General features: G+C 40.7%; 1 protein-coding gene across 1 annotated transcript in view; it reads right to left on the reverse strand.

Annotated features, from left to right (window-relative positions):
* Positions 1–629: 629 nt before the first annotated feature.
* gal3st3 (galactose-3-O-sulfotransferase 3) overlaps positions 630–22,309 on the reverse strand; it is a 44,299-nt gene continuing 22,619 nt past the window's right edge. The window contains exons 3-4 of the mRNA XM_084712271.1: positions 4,146–4,248; positions 630–3,055 (exon numbers count right to left, since the gene is read on the reverse strand). Coding sequence (XP_084568397.1) covers positions 1,780–3,055; positions 4,146–4,228 — 1,359 coding nt within the window. The 5' untranslated portion in view covers positions 4,229–4,248 and the 3' untranslated portion in view covers positions 630–1,779. The remainder of the gene's footprint in view (positions 3,056–4,145; positions 4,249–22,309) is intronic.

The raw sequence follows: 22,309 nt of genomic DNA on the forward strand, positions 1-22,309 counted from the left end.
TAAGAATTCAGCAAGCTTGGTACCAAGCGGAACCTCAGTCAACTTTCTCCTTTCCTGTTCCCTGTTCTTGCTATCTACTAAACTCCTCTATTTTGAAAAGAAAACAAATGTTTTAAGGTTATTAAAGATGCTGTAAGTTAGCTAATGTTAGCTAACTAGCTAATGATTATATTAGCCAAGTGTTTTGTTAACATTAGCTATCAGATGTGACTATTTCACTAACAATTCATATACATTAGCTAGCTAGTTAGCTAGTGTTTTACTGACATTAGACTATACGTGGCTTTTACAGTTCACCCAGCAACGTTTTTATCATCTTCAAAATTTGCTTTTCTTTTCAACATAGACAATCCTAGGAAATAACATGTCTAAGAACAGCGTAGCACAGTGGCTTTTTATTGCGTCGTGTCTAGAAAATAACCCTTGCTTAGTGAAAGTCTTACAAGATTAGTACGCCTTGTTTCTTCATTGTTCACGTTGTACAAACTTATTAAACTTATTTCATTTATGTTTTATAATGTGACGAAAGATCATACATTGGGATAAAATGAGGAGGTGAGCAAACATTTTGTCAGCACAGAAGATGTTTTAAATCTTTAACTTCAACTCATGAAAAATGGGAGCAAAAGCAAAAGTGTCATGTTTATTTATATTTTTGTTGAGTGTAGAACGTAGGCATGGAGATTTTATTGCAATAACGCCCAAGATAAAACAAAACCCCACATCTAGAGACCTTGTCGTTGTTATAAAGTCTCTATGATGTAAGGTGTGATCTCAACTGGTGGTCCGAGGGAGCCCACAGTCAGAGGTGAACCGGGCTGAAGAAAGCGAGACGTCAGCGCCGCTCTCTGGATTGAGAGCCTGACCAGAGGGCAGCAGCAGGGATGAGACAATGGAGGATGGAGGAAGCCAGAGAGGTCGAAGGCTGATGGGACACGAGCTTTATGTGTGTTCAGTCTCTGTGTGAGTCACAGCGATAATGGGTGGCCAAAGTGAGCATCTAGCAGTCTTTAGGGTTACCCTCTGGTCTCTCTCTGTCTATCTGGCTTTTTAACCCCCCCTCCCTCCGTTGCTTTAGGCTCTAGAGTTTGTAAGAGAATCAGAAGAAGGGGAGAGTTGTTGATTGTGCTGTTTTATTAATGGTTAGAGGTTATCTCAATGCCTGTCTGGCCTCTTAGGAGGCTCTTTGGAAGCCTGACAGCTGATCCCTTTATGTCATTATGTCTCTCTCAAGGACTTTAAATGGCATATGTTAGGGAGAGAGAGCAAAAGAGAGCTTGAGAAACAGAATGAAAGCCAGTAACGTGATACTATACCAGTGTGATACACACAAAGCCCACTCTGTGCCTCACAATGGGCCCGATATCGCCACTTCCCTATTGAGTCCTGGTCGCACATAACAGATTTGCTTCAAAGACCCACTTTCACCTAAAACCCTCTCCCATCCGGGCGTGCAGAGGCGTGCAATTGAGCCGAGTCCCAGTGTAGATTTCTCCCGCCCTTGTGTCTGCCAACCGTGATACTGTTTCACAGACCAGAGAGGGGAGAGATTCAAGTTAAAGTCCAGATGTGTCTAATGCCGTTCCCCCCTTTAATTTTTATCACAAACTGTCTGGAAGGGACAGGAGAGACGCCGAACACTGTGAGCCAACCAAGCACCCTCGTCAGGATGGGTAGAACAATGCAGTCTGTTGGGCACTCAGATTATATTCAAGTCTGTTTTTAAGTCTATGAGGCCTGGCTCTGTGAGGATTTAGGCCCTAACTTTGTGGTGTGATCTTAAGTTCCCGTAGCAGCCTTTGAGGTGGAGGTGGACCCTGTTTCTGAGGCAGGGCCAGGGGCTGCAGGAGGCGGTTGGCTGCGTTGCACTTGAGGATGCCGAGGCAGGACTGTGCGTATGGGCTGCTGGCGGGGATGTGACTGCTGTGGAGGCCGAAGCTGGTAGCCTCTGCGGTAGCGCAGTGATTGGGACCGTAGGAGCACCCGGGTGTACTGGACCTCTGGCATGATAAGCTTGAGGCAGAGCTCCTGGGCCTGGCTCGAAAACCCTCGGCTCAGATTTACTGGCAGGTCATAGCCCACAATGTCGACTTTCCCGCTAGGCTGCCAGGGACGGAGATCCTTGTTTTTGATCTGCGTGGCTGAGCGGAGAAGGGGCATCCGTCCTCCAAAGCAGCTTCTCATTAGCCTCTCTTGGGCTCGCCGAAGGAGTCTTACTTCCCTCGCCACACAGGCTGGACCCAGAGCTGAAAGCTGGCGCCACAACGAGGCATTGAAGTGGTCATAGAGACGTGCATCTAAGGAATTCCAGGCACGGATCTTTGAAGAAAGACCCGGCGTCAGGCTTCGCTTTGAGCTTGGCATCCGCATGTTGAGCTTAACATACAGAATGTCGTCCAGATCCCAGGAGAGGAGGTGGCGAAGGAGAACCAGTGACTCATCAAAGTACTCAGCAATCATCACCAAAGAGAAAACCCGCTCCACCTCTGCCAGAAAGGCCCGCGCGTATGCAACATCTGTTGCAGGGCGATCCTTGTCTCCACCTAAGTCAAAGGCCAAGGTGTTGCGTGCATACATGGAGTCTTTCTCATCTGGTCGGTAGTAGCGCCAAGGCTCCTCTAAGAACGCCTCCAGGGAGCCATTGGGGACCCTCTTGAAGCTCTGGCAATATTGGTTGTAGTAGGTGAACAAGGATTCAAACATGGAGCCGGGCTCTCTCAGGATGGTGATATATATTGTGTCGTTGGGCATCAGGCGCTGCAGCTCTGCCTTATTGAATCGCATATGGCTGGTGATGATGTTTGGCGGTAGCGTGTGCGGGTGGACGAAGTGAGAGGTGAAGGAGCGTGGGTAGCAGAACTGGTGGCTACAGGCCTGCACCGGCAACGCCACCGTGAGGTTGTTGCGCTCAGCAAAGCGGAAAAGCAGGTTCTGCATGGTGGTGCTGGCCGTTTTGTGGGTCTTGAGGAAGGCCACATTGGTATGTTTAGGTTTCAGGCCCGGGGCGGGGTGGGAACGGAGGGCTGGACAGCCAAGGTGGAAGGCCTCCATGGTCCTGGAGAAAGAAAAAGAAGGTGTACTTGAAATTCAGTTAGCTCCAAATAAAGCAGCAGCTACCACAAATGAAATGGTGACATTTGAGACATAATTATACAAGTATTCATTTTTTTTTCTTTTTTGGATCAACCAATCATACTCTTTAAAAGAATGAGTCATACCTAGCAACAGAATCAACCACACCTCCTCACTAAGATAAAATTTTCTGTCTCTTCCTTGCTCGGAGTTGCTGTGAGAGGTTTCCTAAATCACTCCTAAGCTAGGACTCCTTGCTTGTTTTTTTAGGAGCTTACTGAGAGTTTGCTAATAATGTTTGTGAATACAGGCCCTGGAGAACAATATTTGTAGGCCGGGGCATCCTTGCAGCACTACAGTAGTTCATTACAATGCTATTTTGTCACATACTTTCTTTTATTAAAAATTGCAGCGTGTGCAGCCCTTGTATCAGCCCAATTACACAATAATACAACAGGCTTTTTTGGCATTTTTTGGCTTTTTTTTTAACATGATCTAAGTGATCTTGAAAAGGCATAACAAGTAGAAGTACGCATGCAACACAGACAAAATATTAAGCATGACTCACAATGACATAAAACTTTATTCTTTGCCCAACTCTAATCATACACAGTGTTGGGTACTGAATACTCTGCAGTATTACAGCTATTCACTGCAGGCTGAACTAGAGGGCCAGATATTGAAAATGTGTGGAAACAATGTGTGAAAAGTAGAGAGATGAGGCGGCAATAACGAGTGGAGACAGTAACGACAGGAATGAGGAAAAGGTTTTATGAGCAAAACGTTCAGTTGAAAAGGCTACAGCGCTGTCAAAGATCTGCGATCCCTCTACTTTTATAATTGGTCCCTCGACCAACTTTGGCAGTGCATCAGTACTCAGAGTCTCCATATCTGAGTATTATAATGAGGCATGCAGTCCCTCTTTTAATTTGTCTTTGCAAGGAGAAGACAGGAGCTGCCACAGTACAGATTTTTTATAGTTATTAGCACCGTATAGACCTATAGGAGATATGGAGGCTATATAATGTGTGCAAGTGCATGTTTGCATATGCGTGGGCGTTTCAATCACTCACCAGCTCAAGTGGCCCCCATGGTGCAGCAGGAGACTGACAGTGCTGATGGCAACTATGACCAGGAATATCTTCTTCTGCGACATCTCTCTCTGCTTCACTGGGCCTGTGGGAGGAAGAGAAGAAGCGTGAGATGAATAGAGCCATGCTGAAATGTAACTAAGTACATTTACTCAAGTACAATCCAATAGTAACTAGCTTTTAAAATACAATATATTGTTAAAGATTTGAAAGCAGTGTGTACTCGTTTCACATTTCAGATGTCTATGAGTTACAAATAACCACCAAATAAGGATTCTCCCCCCAAACTTCTCACATGATTTTAACAAAAATTAAAAGGTTAGAGAAAATATGTGCATCGGAACTTTTTCTTCTTTCCTCTCCCATTAATCATCTCACAGCCCCTCAGATTTACTGATGACCATCTAGTGAACAGATGTATTCTCCTTCCATGCTCCACTACGTCGTTGACAAGAAACCGTTTCACGAGACGCAGATTTAGTGCGGAATGAGGCATCAACAGTTTCTAATTGCTTTTCTGAAAAAAACAAACTCTGCAATACAATTAAAAATATCAGAGAATACCTACTAAACAATGTTTTTGTTATTGTTGGGCCAGATACTGGTGTGTATGTGACATATAGCGCAATATATATGTAATAGAAACACTTAAACATTGATTTTAACTTCAGGGGAAGTTTAAGCACACTGTAAAATCAAATGCTCTATTAGTTGTACTCAGTAGTGAAAACTTAAAGTCTGTTTGTTTAATAACTTAAAAATATTGATTGCCAGGAGAATTTTCCTTCTTTTGTGTCATAATTTTCAATCAAATGGGAAAAAAGTCCCTAACAAAACAAACATTTTAGGGATTTAAAAATGATTTATTACTGTATTGAGTTTACTGAAAATGAAATAATGGGTATTTATACTTAAAATTTATTCTGTTCTGCTGCTGCTTATTGCAAAAGAGGGGTGAAAGAAAATATTTGAGTTGGCTTAATCAATAATTATAATTTCACTGTAGTCAAAGAGTATATGTACACTAAGCTCTGCTAACCTTAACGCAAGAAAATTCTGGCAACTGACTGCCTCCATTGTTGTACTGCTCACTTATTTGGTTTTCACAGTGTAGTATTTTAATGTGTGTTTTTTGGATGTGATGAATTTTGGATTTACTTTTTTTCTGCACATGTAAACAAAAACAAATTTCTGCCATTTGCATGGAAATGGTAGACAATAAAGGATTTTTCTATTCTAGTACACTTGCTTTTAGCTTTACTTAAGTTTTACTTTTACATTGCTGTATTTGTACTTTTACTGGCGTAAAGGAACTGAATACCTCTTCCAGAGAGAACAGAAGAACACAGAGAAAGGCAGAGTTGGAAAGAACAAGGGCAGGTGGAGGTGTAATGAGAAACTGGAAATGAGAATGAGGTGGAGAAAAATTGGGGAATTAAGCAGCAAGAGAAGGAAACAAGAGGGAGGTTCACAGGGAGAAGAAAAGATGAAAGGAAGCAGAAATGAGGAGTGGAAGGACGGGCAGACAAGAGGAAGAGACGGACACAGTGAGGAGGATTTATTCAGCAAATAATAGTCAGGCTCCATTAGCGGGAGAGGGTAGTGAGGCCTGGCTTTTGTCACTCTGTAATAATACAGTGAATGATACCTTCATTACCTTCCACAGCTGTAATGGTCACACTCACTGTTACACTCTTTTATATTCTCTTGGCTCAAACCCTGGACAGATGGCCTCGCACATAAGGCCCCGTCCGTAACGAGGGACACGCATATGTGGAAAAACCAACAGCACTTCATGGTGAGAGCTGCGAGCCTGAAACTCCCCCTGTCACTTGACCTGCGCCGCCAAAAGCACTACGACAGCAATGGAACCTGGGAAGGCGTCCAAACCTCTCTCGACGGCATCTCACTTGCATAACAATGGCCGGCGTCTCTCTCCTTGATTACACTGTCCTGTTAACCGACCGCGCACATGCCAAGAGTCACGAAACGGCATCTCATGTTACTCAAAGCGGCTATATTTTACACCGCGCACGCCATTTTAGTGGGTGCTTTTATCTGAATCATGGTGGAGGACCATGAGTGCATCAATTTTGAGCATGGATGGCCCCAGCGGGAAGCTCCTGACCATGGTGGTGTTACTGGCACCCACTCAAATAAACGGGATTATTAAGGGTTTGCTGCACAGACAGGGATTTTGTTATGGGAGTAAAACAAGCGTTAAATCCGGCCAAACATACTGGTGTTTTGATTTAGATTAAACCTGCTTTGAAGTGAAACACAACTGCATCATTCATTTTTTTAGGGCGGCAGCTTATTATTTTCATTATCTGTCATTTATGTTTTAGTGAAAAATGAAAAACGCCTGTCACAGTTTGAATGATCCTTTCAAGTTGCTTGTTTTCTTTGGCAAAGAGTCCAAAATCTCTAAATATTCTATTCACAACAGACAAAACACAGCAAATCCTCATATTTGAGAAGCTGGAAACTGAAACTGTTCAGCATTTTTGCTTAATAAACCTAAGAGACAGATTTTTTCCAGGTGGGGTTGTGTGAAGTACTATTTTCACCACTTTCACAGACTTTTCTGACAGGAAACTGCTGTAATATAAGCAAAATATTACTCTCTCCAAAGCAACCAAACTCCAGTGGCAAGTTTGTTTGTGTTATTGTGTGACTTTGGTGTTTTAAAAGGTTAATTTGGATTCACTGAAGTCAAAAATCACAAATCAAAGGCAGCAGTACACCAGCAACTCCTGTAGCTGGACTGTGAATAAGTAACACACACAACCCCACTATAAAAAATCCAAACTATACCCTTAATCAATCATCAGTTATCTAATAAGCAAGACAAACCTTTCTGTCGATGAACTAATCATTTTAGTACTTTTTTTTCATCAGTTCAACAATTTTAATTATAGACTGACTGTTATGGAAATCTGGCTTGCAGGAATGATTAATTAATAAAAAGACAAAATAAACTAAAACCATACGCAACAAAGTGTCACCCTTCAGTGCAAAACACAAAGCTCATAAATTATGTGGGGCACTGTTTTATGTGCAAATTAAACAACTGTGGGGGAAAAAAAGAGATCCCCAGGTTCAAGTGAAATCAAGATATGTTTTCCAAAATACTAATTAATCATTCTGAGGGAAATTGACAGTTGACCTCATTGAAGGAGATTAAGAGCGAATACTGACTGTCGTTTTTTTTTTCTCCCTACCACAACACTGGAACAGCTGGGATTGTGCTGCTTCAGTGGCCGGGCCCGGTAGGAATGTGCATAAACACACACACACATGTGCAGGCACACACAAATGCACAAAAACGCTAAGCCTCCTCTGCTACGAAAACAGGCGCTAATGCTCTCACACTAATTGATGAACAGACTGTTGTAGACACAGTTTGGTTGGTTTTGGGCTTCTTAATCTTTTGTCTATTTCAGTGCAGTATGTCCTCAACCTGCTCTACTAATGTTGCAATAATCTAACCACAACTGCTTCTTCTATGTTTCACTTTTTTCCTGTTTTTTCCAAGGAAAAGTCAGTTGGATGTTTATTAGAGATGCACCAATCCACTTCTCTTCTGTTCCAATCCGATTCCTGAATTTGGATATCTGCCGGTACAATAGGAAAGTCAACATTTTCTGAAGCAGATAGCGGTTGATCATCGAGTATGGTTGCATTCTTGCTTTTCTGTATTTCGAGATAAAATATCTCCATATTAAGGACATGTTGACTTCACCAACTGTTACTACTGTGCAGAATATCTCATATTATGTTATCGCAGGTTCATGATCCAGTGTGAGCTCTGCCTGTATGTCTAATACATATAATTCTGGCAGGCAAACCATACCTGTTAATAACTTTTTAATTACTAATTAATAGTGATGCTAAAATGATCATTCCCTGATCAGATGATCAAATAATTCACACCTACCAAAACTTGTGCAAAATGCAAAAGGTCCTATATAGATCCAGTGTTTGGATTGTCCATTCCAGGCTCCTGTAGAGACATGGTGGTTCAACATTGTGGCCTGTGCCCTCTGTAGATATAAACAGCTCATTCTAAGGTGACAACAACACAACAGTTCTTGAATATTATATTCCACCCTTTCCATATCCTGCCGTAAAATTGTGAATCTTCCACACCAGAGCTTTAAATCACTTTTAAGATTCATAAATTGATCTTTTCCTGATGATTGACTGGTGGTTTATGTATTCTTACTTTATTAAATTACAAAACAAAACACCAGTGACAATACATCAGCACAAGAAACAGGAAATAGGGACTGCTCCAGAAGGCAAAACAACCAATTGTCCATCATATTTCTAACTACTTTGAGGAAGCCCTTGAAAAACACAGTCTGTCTCTAAGTGCAGGCCTTACTTCCCCTACCTTGTATCCATTTATATCTTGCACGCCAAAATCGCTTGCTGCTGTAAACACGTGTCGGTTTTTAGAGAAACTTCTGGCACGATTCAGCACAACTTACAGCACTTTTAAGGCTGGAACAAGGTTCCGTTGAACTCTTTAATAAATAAAATGTTATTTTTTGAAAAACATGATTCCTCTCTCTCCTTTACATTGTTTCTGACTTTGTTAACAAAGCCTGAGGAGCTGGAGACATTCGTGTTCATGTTTTCACCCCTTAAGAAGAAGTCATTTGCTGCTATTATATCCTGAAAAACAACCTCCAGTGACTTGAAAATTGCCAGCGCTGGATAATCCATCGCATTAAACATGACACCTTAATGTGGTTCTGCCTCAGTTTGTGTTTTATTTCTTTTTCACCTTTTCATCAGTGCCCTCGTCACATCGTCCTCTCCTGACTGTTAATCACTCGACAGACAGGAGGAGATTGAAGTCTCTCCCAGGACGTATCGCTGAAAAACATTTCACCTCGAGACATTTTATCGTCAGGTCTCTTTGTATTTAGCAAGGGATGAAGCAGCAGTTTGCATTTTATAAACAGCAAAGAAACCCCTAAAGGTGTATTCAGACTGAAGTGAAAATTAGAGTTGACGTGATTGTATACAAACAAAGGGAAAATCTGCTCTGGGTGGTCCAAATCTGTGTGAAAATTGCGCTACAGAAGCCGTAGGGCTCTAATGCAAGAATGTACAAAGACAGGAGAAATAAGGAGAGGATCTGAATGAAAATAACTCAACTGTCTGTGTATTGGCTGTTTGTAGCAAATAAACATGGCCTGCAAACATAATCCAGTCAAATTCTGATGAACAAAGCAGGGTGAAAGCAAGTTTAAAGCCTTGTTAGCACGTCAGTGAGGCTGTACTTATGATGCGTCCCATTTTAACTCCAGAATTTCCATGTTCCCAGTTTGAAATTTCAACAGGAACGCCCCCTGAAATCAGATTTCCAACTCCAAAGAACCTAATCAACCTCCTTCCTTTATTCTTTTTTCGCCTGTTTTGATGCCTGATTAGTTTCACCTGTGTCTCATTAGCTAATTAGTCTGTATTTAGTTTGCATGCTTCCCTCCTTAGTGGCCAGATACTGCTGTCAGAGGTGTCAAGCGAAGGAACCAGAAAAACAAAGAATTTGACCCAAAATGCAGACCTGGATAATGAGCAGGTAGTTCAAATGATTTAATAACAAAAGTCAAAGTACAAAAACTTATGGTGCAGATCAAAGGCAAATAAATCCAAAAAGAGAGGCAGGAAAATTATGAAATATAGAGGGAAAATCGTCAAAGATTCATGTCTTTAGGCGCCACACTGGCTGCCTTTGGCTTGTACGTCGACATCACTGCCATTTTCGTTAGTTCTCTGACTTGTGACAAATACATGTTAACGAAAAAAGACCCCAAAGGTACTAAAACAAAAGTTTTTCTTTGTAACTACCACAGCTTTGTGCCTAACGCCAACATCATTATGTTTCTTAATAAAAACACTTGGATGAAGTGGAGCACAATGAACTTTTCGCTGCAATCTTGTGAAATGTCACCTTTTCCAGGTTGGTCAATTACATTTAGTTACACTGGCCTCTCTGGCTGAAGGGTTAGAGCCCATTTGCATAGGAAAATGTCACCTGTAATACCTGTTTTGAATGAGGCATTAATGAAAACGAAGCACGGACTGAGCCACACTCATTCAGTAAGATGCAGCGCTGCAGCTAAAGCCTGGTTAGCATGATGAACGCATGCAGCAGCGGAGATGCAGGGGCTGTTTCTTCAAGTAAGAGGAGCTGGTTCATAGACCTGAGTGTGTGTGTGTGTGTGTGTGTGTGTGTGAGGGGATGGAGGTAGATCATATGTCACAGGGAGTTAATAAGAAAGGGATTTAAGTGGCTTTCAGCAGACAGACTCGACCTCTCCCCTTCATCCACCCTCATCTGCTGCCATCTCCTCCTCTTCCTCCTCCTCCTGCACCAACACTCTGGCCTCTTTAATTATAATGGTGTGATTGGGTTTCTCTTACGATCGCTGCAGATATGAAAGCACAGCAAGAGGACACCCGATCGCTCTGCTAGCGGACAATGATTGAGAAAACGGAGACAGACAGGAGAAGAGATACCTTATCTTATTTGTGTATTGATTTAATGATTAAATGAGGGATAATCCACTAAGAGGTGTGTGTGTGTGTGTGTGCGTTTTTAAAGGATTTCAACACATGACATGAAGGTAAAGAACCACCTGATGTGAAGCGTCCTCAGTGGAGGATTTCAACTAATCCTTTAATGCAGACCTCAGAGTGGATTATCCGTTTTACACCGTGGTCACTCCGCAAAGATTTTAAATAAGAGCATTTGCTGGTTTATTCTTTAATGTTTCAGACTCTGGGGTAAAAGTTTATAAGGTGATAATGTTTGTTTTGTTTTACTTAAATTGAATTTAAGCTTGGAAGTTCATTATTGACCTTATAATTAACAGTTTGATAATAATTATTATTATGGCAAGAAGCACTCAAACTGAAGAGCTGTGATGAAGATATACTGAGGAGGATATTTTTCACCTGTATATCTCAGCATTACTTTTAACGCATAATTATGGATTTTTATCTCATTATTTCAACTTTTTATGTCAAAATTATGATTTTCTATCTAATAATTTCAGCTTTTTATCTCATAATTATGCCTGTTTGTCTCAATTTCACCTTTACATTTGATAGTTGTAGCTTTTTGACCCCTAATTATACCTTTTTATCTCATAATTTCAATATTTTGTATTATAATTTCACCATACACCCTTCATAATTATGACCTATTTATTGCATGATTATGACTTTGTGCATTATAATTATGACTTTTCAACTGAAGAGTTGTGATGAAGATAAAGGAAGATATTTTGCAGTTTAAAAATATATTTTATAGCTAAAGATGATACATTTTAAATGATCAGCTTCACTGGAAATCATTTTGAAATCGAAATACAACACACTTTAATAAGTAAAATAAAAATTACTCTCATCTACTAGAAAGTGCCATTTTCACCATGATATAATAAATATATTTATTAAAATGATTGTTGTTAACATCACATCATTTTTGCCAACAATTTGCATTCTGACTTTACAATAGTATACATGAATTAATTAAATTTTTTTTGTTGTTGTTGGTTTGGATTTGAGCTTGTTTCTGAGCCGTGGATCTGATGTTTTTTTGTGTGTGGCAAGTTTTTTTTTTTTTTTTTTTTTTTTGGCCAGTCTGTGCGTGTCTGCTTACAAACACAATGTGCCTTCAGATGGAGATGTGCAAAGGGATTATTCTCACATCTCCCGTAAATTCTCCCCGCAGGTGATTCAAACTTTATTTCCTCTCTTTTCCCTGGACTTATTTTCCTTCTGCCTCTTGTCTTCTCCTCAGTTTGCCTCTATCTCTCCCAGAGGTCTTTGTTTTTTTCTTCGTCGCTGCCGCTGCCGTGTGAAAATGTGGATCCTCTAAATGTCAGCTGTTATGAATCAATAAAAAAAGAGAGTGGAACAAGTTTTGAAAGAGTTTTGTCTCCTGCTAAGTTTGGTCTGAGTGTCACAGTGTCTGCCTGTGCAGAAATACAGCAGTGAGGCAAACTGATGGAGAATTATAATTCAAAGACACGTAATACACACAGGACACGCTGACAGTTGGAGAATAACAGACAAAACAAACGTGCACGACACAATACAGCAACAAAGACACTGGCGCACACACAGATGCTCACCACACACTCATTTTCCCCTGGGCACACACATGCACGCACACACACACACAGCTGACGGCAGCCTAACGAGCGTATGAAGGTAGCTTCATGCACAGTCCTCGAGGGCAACAGCAGCTGCTTCGCTCTATGAGCCTGTCATCTGTACTGATCTCATATGATGACCTCCGACCTCTCCTCAGGGACGCTTAAACATCAAATAATCTGTACAGTTTCAGAAACATAACACACACTCACCACACACACTCTCTCTTTGGATGGAAGCCCATTTCCACCAGTAAAAGAGAAAAAGTATCTACCACTGATAAAAAGACAGGATTTGGAGATCTCATAATTACTACTTTTTATCTCATAATTATGACTTTTAATCTCAATTTAAAATTAAACTCTGTAACGTAAGTCTTTATATAGAATAATTTAATTTTTTTTATCTCATAATTTACTTTTTAATCTCATATTTTTGTCTTCATTTGTCTAATAATTATGACTTTTATCTAATGATTGACTTTTAATCTAATAATTTTGACTTTATATATACTAATTATGACGTTTGATTTTATCATGTTGACCTTTTATTTTATCATTCTGACTTTTTATCTAATAATTTTGCCTTTTCATCTGTTAATTTCGCCTGTATATCCCATTATTATGACTTTTTATCTCATAATTAACGGTTTACCTCACAATTTTGACTTCCTTTATCAAATAATTGCGATTTTTTAAAAAATCTAATAATTGAATTTTTCGACTTAATCTTCACTTTTTATCTCTCTTTTACTGGCAGCAATGGACTATGGACCAATGGACCATAAATTCTACACTTTGAGTGTTTTATCAAATTGTGATTAGAGCTCTATAATTCCTACTTTGTTATCAAATGATGTGAATATTTGTGCATCCAAACCAGTCAACATACCAAGCCATGGCAAATGATAGCTTATGCTTATGCACATATGTCAGCTTGTCACACACACACACACACACACACACACACACACACACACACACACACACACACACACACACACACACACACACACACACAGCTGTTCAGGGCCCAGCCACCAGGGAGATGACCCAAAGTCAGGCCATCAGTAACAGGATGACTGTTGCTGCTGGAGACCAAGGGCAAAGCCTGATGTACCATCTAACGCTGTGGACACAGACACACAGACACACACACACACACACACACACACAGTCAGAGCTCAAACCTGAGGGGTACATTAGCATTACAGCTGCCCTTCAACAGCAGCAGTGAGGAAAATGCTAGTTTGTTGCTAACATGTGAGTGACCCTGGGGAAACATGCTAAGAAAGGCAAAAACACGTTCCAAGAGCCGTTTGAAATTCCTAATTTTAATGAAAACTGCTGTAACAGTGAGAAGCATGAGTTAAAGGTCAATTCACAAACAAACTACTACATCCCTTGGCGGTATCCAGACATGCAGATGGTTTTGGTTTTTGTGGCAAGATTTTGAGAACTCCCCCACATTACACCAATTTAATGTAGGTTAACAGCTTGTGAGACATGTGAGAGAAAACTGGTGCAGCAGAGGCCAAAATATTCAGACATTCCCTCCAAGCCTCAACGTGACATTAGCCTGCAAGCCTAAACTGAGGTTACCGAGGTGAGATCACTTGAGTAATTTCTCTAAAAGCTACTGCAGAGCCACAGAAGACAACATACAACTGTTTTCACAGGCTGAGTAAGCACTCTCTGGGACTGTTAAATTGACTTTGACATAAAATTGCCCTTTAAAAAATTAAACAGCATCGTGTCTTTCCAGAAACAATGAGTCCATCTCCAGACCCAAGCAAACAAACTAACTCTTGTACTGCTACTATACCTATGCCACAATATTTCACATGTTAGTGCATGAATCCAAATGAAAACACAGATTTTACACTTTCAACTGTGATAAACATTCACCTGCTGAACAAAGTGATGGTATCCTGTACACCCTGAAAGCTAGAGGAATAGCTAAGTAAGTGATGCTTACTGAAATTCAGAATCTTTAGCACAGTATGTGTTCCCGAGGGACAATGAAATTAAATCAAAGTTTACCTGTTACTGTTTGATTGTCAGCTTACAAAGCTTCAGCTTCATACCTGCCTGCTCATATGCTGCTTGTGCTCCATTAAAGCAAGCCCTCCAGCCCTTGCTGCTACAAAACAAGAGGCCTGTATGTTACTCTGGATAATCCACAAAAAAGAAAACACTGTTTTCATTGAAAGTACTTTACTAATGCTGTAAGTACATTATTTGGTTGACTGTGTTTGGGCTCTCTCTCACCTGCCATGATAAGCAGCAGATGTTTGCGAACAGTGACTGTTATACTGCAATATGACTCCCTTTAAAACTGTGCAATTTTGATAAACCTTTCCAAACGGCTATGGCAAATCCTTAATTTTTTGTGCCTACTTGTAAATATTGCAACATAAATGCAACATATTAAGTTACTGTCAGTTGTGGCAAAGCCATTCAGGTGGCTACTCTGTCTTTAGTTTGTTTTACCTGCAAACACTTAGCAGCTGTTCAAACACACTGTTTCGAATGATTTCACCATTTATGCCAAATTTATGAAAGAAGACAATATTTTAATGAAGCTGAACATGTCCAGTGATTAGAATTATAGTAAACACAGTATGAGCTACTTCTTTGTCATCTGTGGAGAAAGCCCCCAGACCTCCTCAAATATTTTGTGAATTATCCTGTAGTGTGGGGCCAGTCTAAGAAACTTATAACAAATTTTAATTATTTGTGACCTCTTACAAATTTGGCAATTGTTATACATTAATTTATTTCTTTAATTGTGCAAAAAACAGTGTCTGTTTGTCCCAAACGTTGCTGGTGTATCTACATGTTGATTTGCATACAGAGTGGGGAAGTGAGGTTCAATCACAAGGCTCGAGGCGTATGTGAAGATGCATTCTAATGCGAAATGTGAACACAAATAGTCAGAGCTGTCCACCTGTGATCAGATCCTTCAAGATGCATGTTAATGCAGGGGGTAAACAGACTCTTTAAGAGTCAGATAGCTCAAAACCTGTTAAAACAAACGCTACAGTATGTGCATGACTAGATTCAGTAAAGAGTAAAGAGTTTTACTGTTTTAAAGCCCCTGCGGTAGTGATCGAAATGTCCTTGAGCGAGACATCGGATTCCTCCTGGTTCAAGGTCTGCTGACCCTGAGGTCTGACCTCCCACGGCAGCCCGGCAATTTTCCTCCCTATGGGGATCAATGGGTATCATATCTGATTATTACTGTTTACAAGGTGCAGTAACTGTGGCTTGACTTTGTGTTAAAGGGGTAGAATTTCTTGAGGTGACCGTGTCGGAAATAAAGAAACAACAACTGGACGGGCAGTCGAGTGAGTCGAGGCTGTGCTGGTAACAGCTGCAGCTCAGTACAGAAATGTGGTTTGCCATTAACATCTGCAGCTGCCAATGAGTTACAGCTCAAGGACAAAGACTTTATTTTCTTAATAATGACTTGAGGATTTACTCAAGAGTGGAACAGTGTAATGCAAAGACCTTTTTTTTAACTATGTAGAGAGCTACTGTAGGAATCATGAGGAATGTGTGTGGCTGGGGTGTGTGAATAAAAAGTGTGGTGAGGTTCTAAGAAATCCTGAAAGGCCGTTCTGGGCTGATCTAAGAAATCAGTTCATTTTCCAGGAAGGCTGTTTGCTTACGTCTGAGGCTTTATCTCTGAAATCCTCAAAATCAATCTGAGATATGAGGCTTGAAATTATTTTTCACAGTTGTGTTTCCTCGCCCGCCCCCTCCAGCGCGACACCCTTCCACCTTCCACCACTTCGTGCAGCCAAAGATCGTCAAGACGAGATATTTTTAAAGTTATTTCAAACTAGGGTCAGCTGGCTGCGGCGAGGTAATACTGGGAAGTCATGTCATCCACGGCCAAAAAGACAGCGGTTCTTCTTTGCTTTAGCAGCATAAAAACAGTCTGTGTAACCTGCAGTGGTGAGTGTATCACTGAGTTTAAAGGCCTTGAAACTTTGTCTCCTAATCAGCCTCTAACTCGATCAAGTCTGGTCCTACATGCTACTGCTATATTTGTGCTCAGTCTGTGTTCGTCTCACTGAGAGAACATGGTGATATCTGGTATTTTAATGGATCAGTTAGAAGTTATTAGTTAGTTATTCTTTTGTTTTGTTTTGCACAAGCATATAACCACCACAGAGGGAAATTTGCCCCCCACATCCAAGCTCATACTTTGCTGTGTTTAAGCTCACATGGTTGGGTGGGGGTACCTACACTGTAAGTTGATCAGCTTTTTATAAATTCAGTTGTCTGTCAATGTGAAGTTAAGCCTGTTATCCTGAAAACAAAAGCCCACTACACTAAACACACCACTCTGGACAATGAGCCTGCCTGTCTCACTACCTACCAAAGTCCATGAATGTTTTTGCTCAATTTAACAGTTGCAAACATTTACTGCTTCTCTAAAATTATTAATGATTTCTTACGACTCATAAATAGAAACTTACTCAATCTGAACTCTGATTAACTTAACGTTTCTTTGATCTCTGATGACACATCATGGTAATTTTTTTTTATTTATTACAGTAAATATATTACAGATTTTTCTTTTAGCTGTGATTGATGCAGCTGTTTCAAAGCATTGGGACCAGTGATGTGAGAGAGTATTTAATCACCACACCCGCTGATCTATATTCACCTTCATCCAGCCCTTTTGCACGTTGCACTGCGGCACATACATGAACCAAAACAGAAAGTGCACATGGAGACAATATAATTCCAAACACATACACAGACACCACGGACGTGTGAACTGCCACCTTGTGTTTGGTATTAATTATTCATATTTCAACTGAAGGTGCAACACATTAAACTGAGGAAGCAATAAAAGTAATAATTTCCTCTAATAGTGTAAGTCATATTGCAATTGCAATATCAGTCAAATTTTTTTAATAGGTTGTCATGAACCTGAGTAGTGTCATCTTCACTTCACCTGTCAGGTGGTGAAGCTCTGAGCGGAGGAGATAAAATGGTCTAAGTGCTGAAATAAATTGAGGACACATAAATTGGTTAAATAATTAGGTTGTTAGGCAAATAATAGGGCTCCCAATTTGATACTATCATGATTCTTGAATGCCAATTTGAGTAAGTATTGCAGTTCTCCAAGTATTGCTATTCCATAGAACCATTTATTGCTCTTTTTTTTTTTTTTTTTTTTACTTCTTTTTACGTCTCCAAACTGTATATCATGGCTACCAAAAACAATGTACATCACATGTCAGTTATTCTTTCTGAGTTTTATTTAAGAAGCTTCATTGCTATACTGCATATAAAAGTAGTAAATAAAATATTTTTTTGAAGTAAACTGCTATATTTAGCTGTTCTGCTCATCTAGCTGCCTTAAGAGGCCATAAGAAAATAATAAATTAAAGAAAAATTTTAGGCCAAAATGAATAGAGCCCCTGAAAACTATATATATACTTTTGATGTAAAGTGCTCCGTCTAGTTGTTCCTGCTCATCAAGTAGAGAACCATAAATAAAATGGTTTAAAAATAGTAGTTGTATCCAGATCTGAGAAAATACATGGTGAAGTCTGATGTTTCATGTGTAGCATTTGAAGTAAAATGGATCCGTTTGTTCAGGTAATATTACCACAGTGGTGATGTTAATTCCCCTTAGCACATCAATAAGAATTCACATTATGAGTTGGCATCAACCTAACAGACTATTTATTTAGATAAATAAAAAACAAATGATTAAGGAATCCAAAAATCGACTCAGGAATCATGAAAAAAGTACCTAGAGATACCTTAGAGAATCGATTTCTTTCCCACCACTAGTAAATAACAAAACATTTTGCTTCTTTCAGGGGGTAAGGGTAGGGGAGCCACCGCTTTGTCCTTTTTTCACCTTTTAATTTCAGTTCAATGTGTTTCAAAACTCTGCAAGATTCTTTCTGAATCTGCAGCGCAAAGCGACCATGATATGATTATTTTGTCACAAGGTCCAGTTTGTTGTTATTTAAGACCAAAATCAGTTGGGTGTGTGATAAGCAGAGTTTATGACTTGGAGGTTGGAGCTCAACACGAGCAGCCGACGAACACAGCGCCGCATCAGTGTGAATCAAATGCTTCTTATTTTGAGCCAGAGAACATCACAGCTTCTGTCTGTACTCTTTCTCTTATCGCTTTCTCCCCACAGTCTCCCTCCAATCCTCATTACTTTAATCTGAACTGCACCTCACTGACTCCCCCTCCTCCTCTTCTTCCTCCTCTTCCTCTTTTTCCCCTCCATTGGGCTTTTCCTCTCTCCATCACTCTCCTGTCTAACCCTTTATCTTAACAGTAAAGGCAGCTCATGCTCTCTGGCCAGTGTCCCTATGGTGCTTTTGAAGCATCTGGCCCCACCCTGTTCCTGGACCCGTTAGAGCTGCAGAGACTCAAACTGAGCGTCTGCGCTCCAACATGTATGTTAATGCATGTGTGTTCGCTTGCAAGCATGTGTGTGTTTGTGCACGAGTGCATCTGAGAGTGTGTCTGGATCATTACTTGTCTGCAGGGTAGACTCCCCGTGGACCTGCAGATACAGGCTTTATCTCGCCCTAAATGACCCCCCGGAGAGAGTGATGAGAGCGCGGCGGGGAGGGGGAGAACAGGGGGGAGAACATGGGGTGAGGATGGAGGCAGCACAGGAGAAAGATGAGATTTGACGAAAGATAAACAGAGAACATGGAAGGAGAAAATGAAAGAGGCCTGATACTGATTGAGCAGGCAGAATCAACATCAGGCCGTGTACTCGTGTGCTTATTGATGAAAGCCTTTTAGATCATTTCTTACCGGCAAACGCCTTAAGCCAAATCCAGGGAGAGAACAAGAGGGAGAGACAGAAAACATCAGCGAGACAATGTTCCCTTTGGCGAAGTCAAATGACAAGCACATCTTCTGTTCTTTCTCTTTGCATATAAACACTCTCCATGGCTTAATACCCCCACTGCACTGGGATGTGTTGTGCTTTGCCTCAACAACTGTTTTGCGATAATGTCTGAATAATAATAACGGTGGCTAAGGTTGAAGGAGTATATTTTTTAAGGAGACTAAAGCTGCTAGTACACTTCATCAGAAGTGCTTGTTGGATGGTTGAACGGCTTTGGGAAACCACGTCCCCAACCATGTCAGATTAGGGGGGAGCTGCATGTGTCCGACCATTTTTATAACTTTCTGAAACAGATAATCCGCCACTCACACCCACTTCACGTCGTGCTTGGTCAGCTGTACGGAGGTGAAAAAGGAGCCTGCGTTTTAACTTCTCTTTTTCCATTCTTTTCACAACTATTTCTGTCATGTTTCACATGTACCACTCAGTGCAACACTATGAATGCTTTCTGAGACCCACTGTGTTTTTGTAAAATATCTAATTTACCACAAGGCAAGAAATACAGCATGCACAGAGTTTCCTCTACCCTTGTGCATTACAATGTGCAACACAGATCTGCCCCAAGAGCTTTATAACTGTGCCAAATCTGGACATACACAAATTAATTTGAAAGAAAATGCAGCAATATATTTGAACTGCATATATACACAGCATTGATATTAGAAAAGTAAACATAAAAGTAAACATTTCTGCTTAAGGAAACCAAACCTTTATGGCTTTGTTCATCGCCATAGTTAAGAAACATGGCTGCACTAGGGTTGGGGGATTGGATCATAAATCACCTATTGGTGATGGTTTTTTGGGGTGCATTTTTTTGAGGTGATATCTGTTCTTTTGTTTTGCTAATATAGAGCTCTGCAGACAACCCACTCTTGTCCAGTGGGTGACGAGTGAGAGGAAAGACTCTTTAAATATCTAATGTGGTTAGAGCTAATGAAGTCAAGGGATCAAAGTTGCTAGAGTTCTATTAGTTGCTGAGATATTTTAATTAAAAACTATAGCCCCAAACAGCAATTTGCAGGTCCAAGCCCTTTTCCACTCAACAACTGGCCGATATTAAAGCTGCAAGCAGAAACAAGGGGGTGTCAAGCTTCACAAAGGTGAACTAAGGCACAGGGGTGAGAATAATCACACACTTTCTCTTTACAAAGCCCGTAGCATTTCAATAATTGTGCGCTCAAAGTTCCCTAATTTAAAAAAAACATGTTCCAGCAGGCTTTTTTGGAGCACACTTGAGTTTGAGTTGTGCGTCCAGTTTCAAGTTGATCGCTGTGAAGGTTGTGGTCTTTACAAAATTGCGTCTTTTGGCTTTAATTACAGCACCACCATCTGGCCGATCGGGCTCATTTTTCTTGGGAAGCATTTGCCAGGTTTCATGCTTTTAGCATGAAAAACTTGCATAACATGTCATGAAAATCCATGTGTTAGTTACCACTAAAAACTACACTAACCTTTGCAGTACCTTTAAATGATCTGAACTTAATGTTTTGTTATGACGACGACGAAGGTTTCATTTTCCGCAAGAGAAAATTCATTCCATTTAGAAGCACCTTTGAAACGCAGGCACATAATAATTTTTAAACAACAGAAGCAACCGCTTCAATTTTCTCCACGCCTCGACCACAAATGAACAATCAAGAGGTTTCTAATTATTCTAGCAGCCCTCTATGACAGAACGCCTCAATCGCCACTGAAAAATAAAAAAGCAATTTGGATCATAAGCACTCCATAACACTCGAAAGGTTGCTGTTACGCTTCCTTAGTTTGGACGAGCGGCGAGTCTGTGTGTTTATGTATACACTTCTATCCAGTGGGGGGTGATGTGTGTGTGTGTGTGTGTGTTCAGGGGGGAAGCACTCTTTCAAAATATCACTCCCTCCTCTTTATTTATCTGCATTCATATTCTGCTCAGGGAACTCAATGTGCTTTTGCAACTCAGCTGTTCATTTACATAAAACGCAGGCTTCCTCCTTGCCAAATTAATTTGATGTTCCGAGGCGAAGCCCTGAAGCACCTCCACCATTCGAAATCACAGCTTCCTGTTTGGCCCGACCTGCCAGGTTCACATCCACTGAGCTAACCAGGGTGTCGAACACTCGTTGCTTTTGTTGGTCCTTTTACACAACTCCAATTGTGGGTTTTTCACAAAGCCCCCCGTGCCGCTGTTCTGTACTTAAGCTCGGCGCCAATTACTCACACAGAGCTGAGGGAGCTGAGCCATCCAGCAGGTTCGTTTGGACCGCAGCCTATTTTGTGTTCCTGCTTTTATTGGATGACAGTTTATTCTGCTGCAGTGTGCCGCTTTAGGTTTTTTTTTTCCCTTCTCGCTAAAGATAAAAGAGAGGGCCCCACTTCATCAGCATGACAAATGAGCAAGATTCATGAATCTCAACACGCCGAGCTTCTCTCAGAGTTACTGTATATTTTCAGCAGTAACCCCTCACCGAAGCCCCCCCACGGGGAGTATCTTAACCCGGAGAGCTTTGATTCTGCCAGCACCAGAGCAGAAAACCAAAAGAGCTGCCTGCACACTGCAATTAAGCAGAGACGCTGTCACGATCGGAGACAGCAGGAACATTAAAGGCTCCTCAGCACCACAGCGGAATATGTACAAGCTTGTATAAAAAGCTTGTCGGCTTTCATCAGCCAGTTGCAAATGCTACTGAGGTGGACAGACAGACAGGGTGGGCTGTGGTGATTAGTACACACAGAAAAAGACCTGCAGATGGGATATAGAGGCATGTAAGGCTAGTACTTAATCAGGACAGAGTACTTATCACTAATGTTATTAATGTCTATTTTATTATGAATATTTTACCCTAATTCTAACCTAAAAAAAACTGCAAAATACCTCTTTTAGCTGCCTGACACAGCTGGCCTGCCCATGTGTGATTAAGTATAGATTTTCCCGAACTTACTGATCACATCTTGGTCCTGTATTAGGGTTGTTCAGATACCGACGTCCAAGGCTGGGTATTGTTTGTGTTTTTTTTCTAATACTGTTGTTTAAAGGACACTTTTAATACACTACCAATGCCATAACATGCCTG

Source organism: Lutjanus erythropterus, chromosome 23 (assembly GCF_056507025.1).
Source record: "Lutjanus erythropterus isolate fLutEry1 chromosome 23, fLutEry1.hap2, whole genome shotgun sequence".
NCBI lineage: Eukaryota > Metazoa > Chordata > Actinopteri > Lutjaniformes > Lutjanidae > Lutjanus > Lutjanus erythropterus.